Source organism: Agrilus planipennis, unplaced genomic scaffold (genome assembly GCF_000699045.2).
Source record: "Agrilus planipennis isolate EAB-ADULT unplaced genomic scaffold, Apla_2.0 scaffold248, whole genome shotgun sequence".
NCBI classification, from domain to species: domain Eukaryota; kingdom Metazoa; phylum Arthropoda; class Insecta; order Coleoptera; family Buprestidae; genus Agrilus; species Agrilus planipennis.
Window position 1 is genome coordinate 409877 of NW_020438972.1, and position 17779 is coordinate 427655.

Below are 17779 nucleotides of genomic sequence, written 5' to 3' on the forward strand. Positions count from 1 at the left end.
CTTCGGCGATCGTCTCTTCCTTTTTATACTCCCTTGCCTCCTTTCGGGAACATTCTCCAGCCGTCCAGAGAAGTCTCGTTTTCTTTGAACGGTTTAATTGCTTTCCCGGAACGCAGGTACGACACACACGTTTACAGATACGGCGCACATGAAGAAAAGCGCCCGCGGCTAGTCGGCGAATCGATAAACCGCTCACACACACGTATGCCCGATCGCACACAATCACGCTCGTGGTCGCTACAATATATATAGCTTTTAAAAAGCTATTTTTTTAATAACTTTTTGAAGCATAAAAAATAGCGATTTTCATGTATATTGCGACTTTCAAAAGTTCATAAGTCGGAAAATGTTAATTTTACAAAAACAACTCCAGACCTTTTTTATAAACCTTAAACCAAAGTATATAAAAAAAATTGTTCCAACTAAAAAAATTTGGCCTTTGTTTAAACAATCGTGATTTAAACAATACCCGACCGGGTTACCGACTGGAAAACTATATTGTTGTATTCAGGAGAATTTTCTGAACAAAACTGCGTAAAAAAAATTAATCACGCGCCTATATCGCCTGGACTAGGTATGTAAGTATTGAAATAGTCACAGGAATTGAGTTTTGAAGATTTTCCCGCTTTTCCGAGTATGCTTTAAGTTTTCTCCCAAAATCAGTCCCAAAATGTATAATTTTACAATCAAATATTTATTTCTTTTTGTTATGTAACTACAAATTTAGGGTTTTCGGGTATTTCTCTTTATATGTGCTGTATGACATTATTTTTTGTAACTTAATTTCAACTTGACACCTCTATACTTTATGATGTCTCAATTCTTGTAATTAATATTGTATGTATTATTTATTTAATTTGCATTGAAAAAATAATGATAAAGAACGCAGGTGTATGTAAAACATTTTACGATATAAATTTACAGAATCTACTCCCAATGTCACAGTAATTTGGGGTTTTTTATCCTAAACATCTGCATAATATATTCATCTATAGTATTTCTATTCAAGTTCAACTTGTTCGAATGTTAATTTGATTAATTAATATTAAAATAACCGGAATACTATTTAAACAACAAAAGCACACGACTAATTATTATAATCCTCCGAAATGATGCAATAATTTGTTTTTATCTTACTGTAAGGTAATTTCACTTTTTAATATTGTGCAATGTCGTTTTTAACGCCGATTTTAAGAAGAGTCTCATTGTATGTACTTGAACTTCTTGAGAAATCATGTCGCTTAAGGCAAGGTTCTCACCAAGTGAACATTGAATAAAGCACGTAGGCTATGGTTCTTGATGGTAATCAGGTCAATATTGTTTCCTTTTTCTTTAAGTAGTAAGTAACGATGTTTAGACATCAAAGTTCTTTTTATTCGAATTAAATATTTCTTAAGCTTTATCTTGATTTACTTATCATTCATAATTTTACAACTCACTACCATCGATTAGGTTGTACGTAATTGTCATCATCATAAGGTCGTCAATCCTAAGACTGGTTGAACACGCACCTCCACTCTTTCCTATTCTGAGGTAATCTTCGCATTTCCTTAAAACTAGAACATCCCACATCAATAATAATTTGTGAACAATAATCTAATCTAGGTCTACCACTACTCCTCCTAACTCCTGTTTCTGCCACTAATATATTTCTGACTAGACCTTCATGCCTGAGAAGGTGTTCTACTAACCTATCTCGCCTATTTTTTATTGACTTTCAATCCTCTGTTCTCTTACTCTTTCTAATACCTCTTCATTTCTAACCTTCTCTATCCACGGTATCCTCATCATTCGCCTGTAACACCACTTTTCGAACGCTTATAACCTTTTCTTTTCCTCCGCGCTCACCGTCCATGTTTCGCACCCTTGCAGCGCCGCGCTCCAAACATTCACCTTTAACAATCTTTTTTCGAATTTCTAAATTAACCGTTCGCGAGCATAGAAATTACTTAATTGTAAGTACCTACATAATAATTTCTGGCAACAAAGTATGTAACATACCTTCTTTTTCTTTCAAATTAATCCTTCGCGAGCGCAGAAATTATTTCATTTTGAGTTAGACGTACACTAATGTGTTTTAGAGGTGGAATCATGCCTAACTCGGAAAATTTATGAGGAGGAAATATAGGAAAAACCATTTTTCCTACTAGCGATGCGTCGGGTACCCAGTTTGAATTTGCCACGTTTTAGTATTTTGCTTATCAAATTTTAAATTGTTTGCAATAAGAAACTTTAACATAAGTTTATGTACATCTATACATATAGCCGAGTATCAATTGTTTCAATCATCACTAATTTTATGTATTATCTGAGCACAGGTCAACTGCCAATTATCATCTTTTATCATACCAAACTCTACTACGTTCGCTAGCTGTCCTAATATGCTCATTAGCATACTTAGTATGTGCTATTTATTTGCTAAATTTACACCAGCTGATCAGATCATATTGATCTATTTAACATGTCAATAGAATATGGTATCAGGACTGTTAAGCATTATTTTTTTTTAAATACATAACTATGTAATTTATCTACCTATATGCATATTGGGTGTCATCTTCTGTTATTCTCAATTTTTCTTCATTAACTTGAGGTAAATTATAGTAGATAAATTAAATAAATTCTTCATTAATATTTAGTATTAACACTACTAAATATCAAAGTGTTTCATATAATACTAATTAAAAAACGCACAGGATTTTTTGACTTATTGTTAGAGTAAACGTACTATTTTAGCCGTAAGGAGGACTTCTATCAATATCCAAAGAAGAAAGAAATACTGCTATCGAAACAACAGACTAATTAAATCGAAAATGATAAATAGACAATCAAATTATAAATGAATAAACATAACAAAAAGCTAATCATTTTTGATAATAAAAATAAAATTTAAACACCTATTTTACTAATTAATTCTACTTCTAAACAAATGGCTTTATATATAATATAAGTAGATTAATATAATAAGAATAAAAATTGATTTATGTCAGCAAATGATAATGACTACTAGAAAATATTTGAATACAAATGCGATTTTAATGACAAATGGAGTATTATTTAACGTTCATAACAAGTAGAATTAAGCATTTTTTAAATATTTCCCTGCCTACCCCCTTACCTCTAATTGAAGATACGTGTGATACAAAACACAAAAAACTCATAATGTAGAAAATGCGTAATATACTTGTAGAAAAAGTTGTTGCGATAATTGATGCTGCAAAACATGTTGTATATTTATACAAAACAGAGTGCATGTTTGTCCTCTGGTAATCACAAAACAATACAATAACAAACAATAATTATCGCTACTGTCAGTGTTCGTACATGGTGTGCGAAACAAAAATACAATATAAGGAAATGAAATTTAAGTGCTGTGTTCTTAAATGGGAGAAACTACATTTACTTAAATATCACCCAACAATAATTTCTCTAATAGACATGTAAGCCGTTTGATTTCAGAGAAAGTGTAAATGATATCCTTTTTCCTAAACATACATAACTATTATAGCTATAGCGTTTTTGTTTTTTCTTTTTAATATATCTGATAAGTTACACGTCTCTAATAACTGATCTTGTTTTCTCTTTTTTTTTAAATTATTATCGAGGATAACTTTCTTTAGTTGAATAGGACTTAAAATGCTTGCCGCAGATCAGGCACATCATATTACGTTTTCTTTCAAGTCCTGAGTATATTGTTTATGTGTTCGCGTGTGACAATTTCCATGTAGAGTCCATTTCAATTTGTTAGAATTGTGACCTTGAAGAAATCTGCGCGAAGATAGAAAGAATACACACTAGGCGTGAGCAAGACAGAAATAGTAGGAACAAGCTTGAACGACCAGAGCTCTCGATGGGCGGTCTTAGGAGATCGGCCATAACTTTAAAGTACTAGACGAAAATGTTTAGCAATTTCTTAAAACAAAAATGTATATAAATTAACGATAGAAAACAAAGCAAAAGTTTTATAGATGTGTAGAACGTTATGTTAATTCACTTACTTAAATTTTAACGAGGCAGTTTAAATAATTTTGCAAATAGTACTGTACACTTTTGTCTAGCTCTCGCTCGATGATCGGTGATGAAATGAGCTACGCAGAGAAATATGATTGAATTTGGAATTATGCTACGGCGCATCCTAATACAGGGAAGGGGCATATCTCTAACTTCTTGAAACGAAAGTAAAGGATGTTCTGGGATATTTTACGAACCTAGAGAAGAAAGTACGGTGCCATTACCCGGAGGGACTGTCGTACTTTCTTCCCTTGTTTTCTAAGTCATATACTATTTTTTTTAATTTAAATGCAGGTATATATCGAACGAATTTTATATATCTCTATAAGGTAATTACAGCATTTTTCGACCCCTACCAACACGAGTTCAATTTGGAGAAGCTCAAGTAGTATCAAAAACAAAGTATTTAAAAACATAATGACGAAAGCATTCTTTATAGAACTTCGTAATTTTAGTTTTGCGAGTTTACGTTTACATTGTAAAAATCACTTTTTGATAACCCCATTTTTAATTGGTTCATTAAAAGTTCATTGATGTTAGTATGTATATTTTTTTCAGCAAATTCGATAACGTATAGTATTTGAATGCACGTAATATGCACGAAGTTCATTTTTTTTTAATACTGCATTAATACGCATTAATACTTCTCATTGATGCATTGTAAAAATGAAACATCATTCCGTTCTCCGTCTAGTCTGTACAATAGGAGAACGCAGAAACATCAACATAGCAAAAGAAAAGTTAATCTAAGGACTTGCGTGTCATTATCCTGAGCTAATCATCGTATTTCCCGAAAACTAGAACATTCTGCATACTTTCCACATCTTTAACTGTTTGTGAAATATATAGTCTGTCTAGTGACAAGCTAAATCGATATTAGTCTTGATTTTCACATTACATACCACATTATTATATCAAAATGTGTGTTTGTCTTTATATTATTTTTTATAAATTACCTTGTAAATATAAAATATACTTTGAGTGTACAGTATCTACGAATGCAGTAATTTTTCTGTGAGGTGTAAATATTTAAAATGAATTCACAATTTCATGCATTAAAGATAGAGTTAACCGTTAACGTAGTTATTTTAAATAATGATGCTTTATTTTAGAGATAGAGGTAAATGTAAAAAGTTATCAAGATTCAAGGATAGCCTTAAAGAACGGATGATAAATAAAAAATAGTGTAGATCATCGCTAAACGAGTGTTCTTTGCTAATTTTACAGTCAAATGAGTCCCCAAGTAATGAATTTTGAATGAGAAAATAGTGTAATAATGCAGTCATGTATCCGAAAACGTGAAGACGATTATCATAAATATCATTGGCTGATCGTTGGCATTTAACCTTCAGACACAACTAAAATGAATACTAAAAAGGTTAATATATATATTGTGTACAAAAGATCAAGTTGTACATGCGGCTAATTTAAGATTTTTCAGATAAAACTCCTTTACTATCGTGCTTGCTGTGTGACAGCTCAGAGAGATTACAATAAAATTGTTTATAATTTCAAAGAAAAAACACAGTTTGTCTTCGTCCCAACTTATATTATAAATGCGAAAAACGACATAGAAAAACTTACTGTTCCCGAGGAATAGAAAAAAAATTCTTCAAAGGTCCTTCCATCTCTGATGATGGATGTGAATTGGAAGGACCTCTTAATTATTATATTGTTTTTCGCAGCATCCATTAGTAATATACGATAAATCAGCGTTTTCAGTACACGTGTATTAGAAAATGTTTACAAAATGGATCAAATGCAAAAGGAATGAATTATCTATTAGTTAATTAACTGTATTTTGTAATTATGCAGATTCAGCATCATAAATATGCCGCTGAATAATTAAAATTTTATTATTATTTATATTGAAAAGCAAATATTTTTTTAAATAACGGAATTTTATCATTCCAACTACCAAAAAGGTGATTAAAAAGAAACTTAAATAATTTATCATAAAATTTATTGCATTTTCAATTGTTCAAAAATTTCTTTCATGTATGTATATTTAATATTTTTACGTAGAATCTTGTTAATTTGCTATCGCTGTCAGAGTTTATCAGAATACATATAACAGGAAACAGAAACAAATGCAACCGGTATGATTTCAAGATTTTTTGATAATTAACTTTTATGTATAAATACACTTTGCGGAAAGCGGTGCTGACAAGGCTTGCAAGGTTATCGTTATCAGACAAAGGTCAAAGCAGGAGATATTTCACAAATCGTTTGTTTTTATGTTACACTAAATAGATTTCAATTAAATTATATTTTGGTTAAAATTCTGATGTGTGACAAATTATTGATTTTTTGTACTACAACTTAATTTATGGTGTCATTAAAACAATTTAAACTAAATGATTAGTTAATTGGTTTACCAATTCCAGTTATTCCACAAATAATTAAAAAAAATATTGAATGTGATTATTTATATATCTATACAATTTTGCTGCGGTTCCTATTTTATATTAAACACAAAAACACTTTATAAATGAATTAATAGCAAATAGTATCTAATTACTTTGTTTTTTATTTCAGTGGGACAATTAAGTTTATGCGGGCCTAAAACAGAAATATCTCTAACAGCACATGGTAAAACCTCATCAGCCACAATCAATCTTCTACCTAAAAGTAATCACTTACAACGTGGACAATGTAAATTAAAAGTAACGGCGCCTTCTACTCACATAATTTATATGCAATGGTCTAACATCAATAGTCGAATAGATGACAGATTATCTTCGAATTTACCTTGTCCCCTCAACGTGGTAAGTATTATGTAACAATAATTGATATTTATAAATAATAAAGAAATTTAATTTTAATCCTCTTTTAATCAATGTTGTGATATTGTTTTAAAAAATTGATTCGAAATACAAAATAAAAAAATTTCATACTTATATTAGCTTTGGATTTATTATTTTTAATAAAATTAAGTCACTGTAGTTTGCACCCAAATAAAAATAAGAATTACTTTTCAGAAAAAGGCAATTTAAACAGAAAATAGAAATAGATACTTTGCGATTGGTATTTCTAATTAATTGTATGTCATCAATAATACCTATTTTTATTAAAAATACCTATACCAATATTTTATTAAAAAATTAAATTAGGGAAAATCAGACTACTAAATAATTTGTAAAAATTCAGATAAGACGTTTTCTTGATTAAAGCAAATGAGTATACTGAAAACTAGGATATAAGAAACGTCTGTGAAGTAACATGCTTAGGTATACTGAAACATGTTTTTCTTTCAATGAAAATATAGCATTTCTCTTATAGTTTGTGTTGGAAAATAAGAAATCTCCCGTATGGAAAGGTGACCCATGTTCTAAAGAAGCTTTACCAGATGGTCAACTTTTGACCCCGCAAGTTAGATTTATGTGGTCACCACCACGATGGGCAAATCACACAAGAGGAAGAAAACTTATTTTAACAGCAGTTGGACGCGGTAAATAATAACCATAAATTATTAATTCAAAACACTCTTCCTCTTGAATCATAAGATCATCAGTCCTAAGTCTGGTTGAACATGCACCTCCACCCTTTTCTATCCTTAACCAATTTTCGCATTTCCCTAAAACTAGAACATCCGACATCCTTAACTATTTGCGAACAATAATCTAATCTAAATCTGCCTCTACTTCTCTTAACTCCTGTTTCTGCCTCTAATATGTCTCTGACTAGACCTTCATGACTAAGAAGGTGTCCTACCAACCTATCTATCTTTCATATTGACTTCCATAAAGTCCTCTGTTCTCCTATCCTTTCTAATATCTCTTCATTTCTAACCTTCTCTATCCACGTTATCCTCATCATTCGTCTGTAAAACCACATTTCAAAGGCTTCTAACCTTTTCTTTTCCTCCGTGTCCACCTTCCCCGTTTCACACCCGTAGAGCGCCGCTCTCCAGACATACCCCTTTAAGTCGTTTTCGAATTTCTAAATTAACAGTTCGCGAGCATAAAAGTGACTTATTTTTATTGAAGGCGACACGACCGTGCGCTATCCTCTGCTTTATATCCCTACTACTCTTTCCGCTCTGACTTATCTAACTTCGTAGATATCTAAAATCATCCACATCTTCTAATTTTTCGTCTCCTATCTTTATATTCGCTCTTTCCCTACTTTTTCTTCCCTTGCATACCAGTATTGTTGTTTTACATGTATTTATTTTCATTCCTCTTGAATATAAGGGAAATATAATTAACATTTACTATTGATACATAAAGCCTATATAGAGTGTACCCTAAACATTGTGAACTGTAGACCAGTGACAGGGTACGTGTGCGTAACTTAAATGTCACTTCTAATGGTAAAAATGTTCCTACCCACAACCCCAAAAATTTGGTCGACAGGCCGATAAATCAGCCAAGTAGCGCGTTTTCTTCGGACTTGATGTATAATTACCGAGATTTTAAAATAAAAATGTATATATTTTTATCAAAATGAAATATAGCCCACATTACTCAAAAGTTGTGCTAGCTAAACCTTTTCCCTTTTCTTTAAATTGAAAACTATATTACCGCAAAATCCACTGATGAAATAACCACAAATAGAACGACACCTACTCAGCGATAGTGTAAATTTCCATTAGTCAAAGAATTTTTAAAATCAAAGAAGTCAATTTTACCTCATTATGATATTACTGTAGATTATTGAGGGTATTTGGGGGGTATGTCAAAATGCTACGAGATAAATAAAAATTTGAAAGAACATTCCTCATTCAATTCTAAAACTCCTGTAAAAATTACAAATCGATTCACTAAACCGTTAAAAAGTTCTTGAAATTTTAAAAAATTGTAATTTTACACGTTATTTTATGGAGATTCGTTAACCGAACAGATTAAATTTATTTTTATTAACAGAAAAAAAGCTACCTGAAATTTCAAACTTTTATAATAAGTAACTTGAACTCTGGAGAATCACTTTAGCGTATGGTTATTCAAATTCACTAAGTGGTTATCGAAGAAAAAATGAAAAATTAGCTGAAAATCTCGTTTTTACTTGATAATATAATGATAATATTTATAATCGTCTGATATAATGCAATTTTAAAGTTTTAATTACTATTTAAACGTATTAAAAAGTTTTACGCTCATTATTAATAGAGATTGAAACTACATATTTTTTTGTTTCGAAGTTGAAATCAAGGCATATTCACTGCCAAAAGTCAGTTAAAAATTTTTCGTATTATTCGTTATTTCTTAAGTTTTTGGTCAAATTCCAAATTTTCTCTCAAACCGTTTACTTTTTTTATAGTATAGATAGTATTTATTTACCTCATGATATGCTGCAAAACCTATTTAATCACGAATTTCTAATTTTATGTACTCTTGTCTACGATTGTACCTCCCAAACATCCTTAAGAGCCGCCACTGTAATAATCACTTTACCAAATCTTCATTTATACTATAAGTCTTGATGGCAAAAATTGTTTATAATCATTCAATCACAATATATATATGGAGCTGAACTCTCTATATTGCATATTAGCTCACAAAACAAAAGTCAATGGATTATTTCTTAAATCCTGACTTTTGCAACTATAATGATGCTACATGAAAATAATATTTTTACAGGTGCTGTTTGCAAAAGTGAAGATAACCATGCGTGTTTGAAAATTGGATGGGATCCCGTTCTTTGCGTATCCGATAGTCTTTTATGCGACGGAATTGTAAATTGTCCCAAAGGATGGTCACAAAGCGACGAAGATGACCAACTATGTCACAATGCGAACGTAACACCTCAATTGCTGCCGAAGGTTGTGGAGTTTTTCAAAAAATATGTTTCGTTAAAAAAGGAAAACAATATTGGTGGGAGGGAAACTACACACGAACCTAATATAATGGAGTGGGATATTTCGGAACGTAAGGGTACATTACTATTTTGTTAGTGTAATAGAAACAATTGAAGCAGGGATATACCCTACATTCCCATTTTGGTTACGTGTACGCTTTAAGAGAAACAAGAGCAATACAAAAATCTTAGGGATCGTCCATAAAATACGTCACTCAGAATTTTACATTTTTGGACCCCCCTTTTGGATCCCTCCCCTTCCTTCATTACGTCAAGTCACACTTTCAGCTATCCCCCTTTTGGATCCCTCCCCTTCCTTCATTACGTCAAGTCACACTTTCAGCTATCCCCCTTTTGGATCCCTCCCCTTCCTTCATCACGCCAAGTCACACTTTCATCTATCCCCCCCTCAACAAATATTACATCACAAAAGCTAGCCCACTCCCCATACTTTTCCTTAGCCCTATCCGCCCTTGTTATATCTCGTTATGCTAAGCAATACCCCAACTTTCTTCCTCTTTTTATATACAACCCTTAATTCAGTAACATTGCATTCAAACGTCAACAAGGTTCGATATAAAATATATATAAACTCAAAAAAACATACCAATCAATAGATACCAGTTGGCCACACTTTTCTTTGGAAAATTTTGTCAAAAAAGTTTCCCTGTAAAAAAAAAGAAGAAACATATAACCAAACTATAAACAATATAACTTCTTCAATAATAATTAAATGGAATGCGGATATATAAAATCAAAGACAACTGATAGAAACGTTTACTAAAGAAAGATCAATAAATTTCTTAAATATGTATGTAACATCTACAAACAGTTGTCTTTCTCATTCGACACAAACATATGAAGAATTATAATGACTTGATAAAAATTAACGGCATACCAATCACTTGTAAACATCATTATCTTTTAAAAATATAGTATACGTGATGTGTGTAGGAATGTAATGTAATAAAGTTAAAAAGTGTAATTTAAAAGATTTGACGTGCACCCTAGAAATTATAGAAAACTAATGTTAATCTAACCAATAATCAAATTAAATTAAACAACAAAAATTCATCCTTAATTCTAATAGAATTCTCCAACTTTCAGGAGATGGTACAAAATGAACATAAATAACACTAACTAACAATGTTATATTTAGTACTTTGTATCTTTTGATAATGACCTAACGGCAAAAATGATACCCTCATGAAACTTGAATAAACTTTATAAAATGAAATTATTCCCAAAGTATTTTTGAGTTTTATAAAAAAAAATTCATACTGAAAGACTAATTCTAAATTATTACATGAAGAAACCAAATAATAACTCTAAACATTTTTGTTTTTAGTATCAGCTAAATCAGATAATGACCAGAGCAAAACAGAAACCAGTACGGACTCCGTGTCCGCAGCTTTATCACACTACGGTCCATGGGGCTATCTCATGCTGGGCATGCTGATATGTGGAACAGTTCTAATGTTCTGCGGTCTTTGGGAATGCTGTTTTCGGAGACCCAAATCTACAAACGAGACCTTAACAACACGACAACAGCCCACAACTGTTCTTATATTGAACACTCCAAACAGTGACACGTCTACCGTTCAACAACCCCCTAATTACGACGATCTAGACCAACCCCCGTCGTACTCGGTGCTGTTTCCTAACAATAAGTTACCGCGTTTACAAGTAGAATCAGAATGTGTGTGTGCTAACGCTAACGAAGCGAGTGAAAATTTAACGAGAAACTCTGGAAGTAATAGTGCTACCGAAAATACAGGAAGTGTTGGTGAAAGCAGTGGAAATAATACAAATAGCGACACTGGCCCTGGGGGTAGTGGTGCAGCTCAAGAGAACAATTCATGAATATAAGCAACAAATGTGATATTTTATTTATCCTAATTAGATTCTAATACCAATTGTGCAGTAATCATAAAAACACGAACGAAACCTAAACAAGATCTCATAAAAAGCAACATATATGAAAATTACAAGTATAATATTCTTTTTCGGGCACTGTTTTGTCAAAAGTATAAAATTCTCTTGTTAGGCAGATATATATCAAATTAAAAATAAATGAAATTGTTTATAATTTCAAAGAAAAAACACAGTTTGTCTTCGTCCCAACTTATATTATAAATGCGAAAAACGACATAGAAAAACTTACTGTTCCCGAGGAATAGAAAAAAAATTCTTCAAAGGTCCTTCCATCTCTGATGATGGATGTGAATTGGAAGGACCTCTTAATTATTATATTGTTTTTCGCAGCATCAATTAGTAATATACNAAATGAAACGTTTTTGGTGTTTTTATGATTGCTTTCTTTTTAAAAATTTTATATTCTCCTGATGACTGCTGATGTGCTACAAGTATGTACCTAAACCAATTTCTGTAATAAATATTAGACTTGCTTTCTAAAGCGAGTTATTAAGACAACTATCTTTTTTTAATTTGATTAAATAACCCCTTATTACATAAACTTATTAATTTAAACTATTCCGATTAGTATCATCTCCTAATTGTCATAATGAACATTATTTGGCATTAAATTACATCTTGTCTTTAAAGCCTTTTTGAAGCTAATAAACTCCAGAAATGTTATTTTCACAAAAACTACTTCGACTATGACTACAAAAATTGTATAAGACTACTTTCTTATTCAAAGTAATGTAGAATTCTTACAAAAAAAAACGTAAAAGGGCGAATACTGCACTTAAGTGCAATCCGAAATAAAAATATAAAGCAGTTCGTTTACCTTACAATTATGACAAATTGTCAAAGACGATTGTCAAAACTCTGAAACTAAACAAATGGGTTTAGAATGGCTAATAATGGTAACGAATTTGTTTTTCTACGTAAAAGAGGAATTTCTAAACAACCAGGTACCACCTAAGTAATAATTAAAGTTGTACTCCCTGAGAAATCAAAATTTTAACCAAAAATTACCTTTTTAGCAACAATGAATTCATCAATAAATGTCTGCTTACAGCCTAAATTCAACCTATATTAATATATGAAACACTTTAAGAAACTTTTAATAGCGTTTAACATTTAATAATATTTAAACATTACAAATTACCTCAAATTCATGAGGAAAAATTGTTGCTTCTGTCACACCTTCACCGAAATATTTTTCAAATACACTCGAATTACAGCTCGAGATTTTTCCTAACTCAGATATTACTTCTCTTTAATTCAAATTTCTAAATCGAAGTTTTTATGTTTGTTAGAAATTTTCTTTAAATTGAGTATAATTGGTGTTTTTTTTACTGTATTATGGATTCCCAATTAATTCTTTTTCATAATCATTTACAACGAGCTGCTATATTACTATATCATAAAAATCATCGAAATAGTGACTATACGTTTCAAGTAATTAAATTCGTAAGTAATTAGAAGCATAAATAAATGAATCTGGCATAATTAAAACAAAAATATGAGTGGAAGTTTTAGTTCCAGACTCTTCACCACAAACCAATCCGTTATTCTTTGACGAAGGTAACGATATAGTAAATTGCTTAAAAAGCATGGTGTATAATACGTGCAATGAAGAAGGAATATGTGAGAAACCTCAACGCGAACGGATTTGTTTGTATCCGGAATGGAAAAGTAACCTTCCAAATTCACCTAAACAAGGAACCTCAAGCCAATGGCCGACCTCAACCAAACCAACTACTTTAGACGATAACAAACGAAGCAAGGATGAATTAAACGATTTCATAATTCCTTCACTTAACTATTTGACTCAATTATTCAATAAAATAATAGCTCAATACAGAAGCTATTGGGAAATGGAGAAAGAAATGTCCACACATTCAATACGAAGAGGCCAAGGTAATTTCTTGCTTAATATGTATATTAAACTATTTTCAACTATAAACATCGATGGGGACTTTTGGGATTGTGCTTTAAAAAGACGAAAATCCATGTTTTCCGGATATTTTTCCAAAGGTATCCCGAAAAGGGGTCGGGGGTAATTGGTCTCATTTGATCGTGCACCAAAACGACTTCGACGAGAAAAGTTCACACACGAATAGCTTAGTGAACTGCTTTTTAGTCACCTAAAAATAGCTACATTTTCCTATGCCATAGTTTTTCACGCGGGCAATTGACCGCGATCTATTTTCCTCTGCGAACTTTTCTTGTCATTCTTGCGTCGTTTTGGTGGGACCAAATGGGCGCGATATTTTTTCGTATCTCCATCTTTCAGGAGATGTAACATCGAAAGAGCAAGAAAAAATAAAACTGGACCCGGTAAAAACAGAAAATATGTTTGTAGAAGATTTACAAAGAAATTTTATGCGTCTCATAGAATCTATTCGAAGTCTTGCTTTAACCAATCGATTTAATTATCGTGAAATTATTGATCAACTAGAATCAATCTTACTGAACCACAGAATAAGAGGGAAAACGCTAATAGAAATATACTCGGCCTACAACAATTTTAGGTAAAAGGATCAATTATCTTGTAAAAATCAAGAAAGAAATGAACATATAAATTTTTAGAAGGGAATCAGGTTTAGACACTTCGTATGAAGAAAAAGAAACGTACTCAAAATTTCTAGAAGATTTTTTAAGCATGGGAAGTCTTAACAATCTTAACATGAATATCGAGGAACGATCAGCTGAAGAGGAAAATTCAACTTTTGCTTTTAGAAGTAATGAACCACCTGATCATCTTTATTTACGAGAACTCATGTCATTCCCTCCAAGAAAACCTTCAGGATTTAAAAACAATTACGAAGCAGAATCGAAAACAATGGCAAATGCATATCATCTTATTCCTTCCATAATGGCAATATGTGAAAGTGATGATGAAGAGATAGAAGCAAATATGTCTGAAGAATCAGGAATATGTAATAATCAACGACATCAAGGTACCGTAACGAAGAATTGTCGTGTTTCATTTTCACCTCTTATTTATTTACAAAAAAATCCTCATTTAATAGAATTTCTTTCGAACATCAATAAAATTTGTTATAAACCACAAATTCACCCGGAAAACAAACCAAATGTAGTTCAAATGGAAATGAGCAGGCCGCATTTCCCTTCCGAAAACATAACCAGTCAATGGTCTTCACACATCCAAAATCTCCAAATATTGCATGACACCCGACTAATATTAAACGGAGACATTAATACAGTCAATCGTGAGTCCAGAAAGTCTTTTATTTTGGATATGGGAGGAAATTTTGGTTCAGTTGAAATGGCCCTGAGTGCAACGGGACAAGCTTTGGCATTAAAACGCATCCCTAAAGACTACCCTTTAAGCAACGTATGTAAATAACAATTTTGAATAATTGTTTTAAAAGGAATAAAACATCAAGGCAGTAAAGTACAACAAGTAAAAATAAACATTACAAATTATTAACAGTATCAGATTTACATTGCAACATAGAATGACTGCGAATTTTTTAAAATTTGAAGATGAAAACAATTAAAAAATTTTATGAAGCTGAACTAATTTCAATCGGCATATAACCCCTTTAAAAATTTATTAGTGATACTTTGTTAATGTATTTTGGATTCTGTTTGTTACAATGAAATACGTAATATTAATCGCAATAGTATTAACACGTAACCAATACGTTAACTAAACGAACTACACCCCTTAAAGCATCGGGAGTTACTGGCTCAAGACAGAGTAGTTTCCTTGTTTAAGTAGTTTCTAGATATCCGATTGGATGTTACGCTTCGCGGCAATTTAAGGTCCAATAAAAAATTAGGTCAATTTGCACCTGCTTCACGGTGGCGCTTACAGGTGGTATGCAAAGAATGCTGAGGCAAAAAAAGTTCATTCACCTTACAAACCGTTCATTAGTACATATTTGCAATACCCAAGTGATAGAAACTATAACTCGGACATTTCTTAATCGATTTTAATGCGATTTTCAACAAAATTTACCAAATTTCACAAAGAAATGGTTGAAGTGTACGTATATAACAAAAACGATATAATTCAAGCAAGTTAATAAAAAATAAAAACTAAAAACGAGTTTTTGTAAAGGTCCTTAAAAATATCCTGAATCCACTTTTGGGACTGAGACATAACAACGTTCTTCATTACTACGCATGCGATTATGAAGAAAACGAATTAATTTTGGCAACGCCTCTGTGTGAATATAATTTAGGGCAATATCTAATGTTCATGAAAATGGCACCTGATATCCACCTTCCTCCTATTGCCATAATTAGACAAATATTGATTGGATTAAAGTTTCTGCACGACAGAATGGAACCAATTATCCACGGAAATTTAAAACCATCCAATACTTTTATCGACTTAAATGGAAGTGTGCGAATTGCTGAATTTGGAATGCACAAAGTGAGTTAAAAATTTAGAAGCTATCAATCACAATTTACTGTCCTGCTCAATATATAGTATACATATATATACTTTATAATTTACTTTTGTTATAAACAGGCGCTATTTAAACTAATTGAGCCCCCTAACACATCTACGATTTGGTTTTCTCCAGAAACTTTACGAGCTTATAAAAAAAGCATTAATTTAGAATGCACTTGTGCGTCTGATATTCAAGTGGCAGGTAAATTAATTTCAAAAATTATTAATAAAGAGAAACAACATTTTGAAAAACTACTTTTAGTTTTACTATTTTTATACGTTTATGATTAAATGATTTCATGTGATAAAAAATTAATATAAAGAAATTAATTCATTAATAAACCAAATCAAAAACTATGAAAAATCATTTTGAATTTTCCAAAAAATATAGTAGCTCATGAATAAAATTTGGTAAAAACTATTTAACTATTAAATACAAATGCACATACCTATTTTAAAGTAAATTAATTAGTTTTATCTCTATTATTACTGAAAGGTATGTTGATTCATTTTATAATTACTGCCGGCAAACACCCCTATGGAGAGGAAATGGAAGAAATATTGGATAATTTAGAAAAATCAGTCACTAAGGTTACACCAGGTGATGTAGACCTACACGATTTAATTTCCTGGATGCTGTTACATGAACCTAATGATAGACCAAATATACATCAAATTTTGTCGTAAGTACAATAAAGATAACTAACAGAATATCCTACAGGCACAATATAAATTACCTTCCAGATTATTTTCTTAGCTACAAGAAATTAATTTTATTTCATTTCTAATTGTCATACCATGTATATTTTTCTACTGTCTTCTCTAAGGTCATAACAAAGAATACCAAAATTGGCTAATTAGTGTTTCTTAAGAATTAGTGTTCTTTAAATTGCAAATTAAGAATTTCAAAACAAGCACTTTGGAATGTGCGATGCCCATAATAAATTTTGGCTTTATACGCTCCTGTTTTTTATTAATTAGTAACTCACTAATTAACAAAAAAAAGACCCTAATTTACGTTAGAAAACCCGTTAGTGTAAAGGGAAAAACACGCAACATTTGCTTCAAAAAAATATTACAATTCTCTTACAATTTCTGCAATTATTTATTTCGTTTAACGTTATGCCAAGTAGCAACTGTTTGATGATGGAATGTAGGTAATAAAGTAATGTTTTTTAGACATATAACATTTTGGTCGGTCGAACGAAAATGGAGATTCATGCTTGCTTGCGCAGGAGTAGATCAGCATGGAAAACCGTTAAATATACCGCTACAGCAATTGCACGATCACATAGATTTTGTTTCGAGAAGGGATAAAATAAGAGCGAGTTGGGTTTCGATAATCAAAACAAAGTTTCCAAAACTTAATTTGATTAGCGGTGACGATGACTCCGCTTCTGGATTATTAAAATTGATCGGTAATACATTTAGAAAATTGATAATAAAAAATCTATAACACGAAACTAAATATCTACCATAAATAATTTTTGAAATTTAACGCTAAAACGTTATAACGGAAAACTGCGAATTGCTCAAAAATTCCGTATTTTTTTCCAGTATTTTAAGAATTATTTTTAAAACAAAGATTAACTGGTTTAAAATTTTACGTAAAAAAAAGTTTTGAAA

General features: G+C 31.3%; 2 protein-coding genes across 2 annotated transcripts in view; both read left to right on the top strand.

Annotated features, from left to right (window-relative positions):
* LOC108739878 overlaps positions 1 to 11889 on the top strand; it is a 26244-nt gene extending 14355 nt beyond the window's left edge. The window contains exons 2-5 of the mRNA XM_018473966.2: positions 6550 to 6779; positions 7294 to 7462; positions 9594 to 9881; positions 11159 to 11889. Of these exons, the coding sequence (XP_018329468.1) occupies positions 6550 to 6779; positions 7294 to 7462; positions 9594 to 9881; positions 11159 to 11673 (1202 nt within the window). The 3' untranslated portion in view covers positions 11674 to 11889. The remainder of the gene's footprint in view (positions 1 to 6549; positions 6780 to 7293; positions 7463 to 9593; positions 9882 to 11158) is intronic.
* A 615-nt stretch (positions 11890 to 12504) lies between these two features.
* Positions 12505 to 17609, top strand: LOC108739877 (probable serine/threonine-protein kinase ireA). The gene is made up of 9 exons (XM_025975413.1): positions 12505 to 12689; positions 13261 to 13641; positions 14018 to 14255; positions 14314 to 14684; positions 14757 to 15082; positions 15815 to 16132; positions 16232 to 16355; positions 16650 to 16836; positions 17333 to 17609. The coding sequence occupies exons 1-9, from the start codon at positions 12629 to 12631 to the stop codon at positions 17607 to 17609; spliced, it is 2283 nt and encodes a 760-aa protein (XP_025831198.1). The 5' UTR covers positions 12505 to 12628.
* The last annotated feature ends 170 nt before the right edge of the window (positions 17610 to 17779 follow it).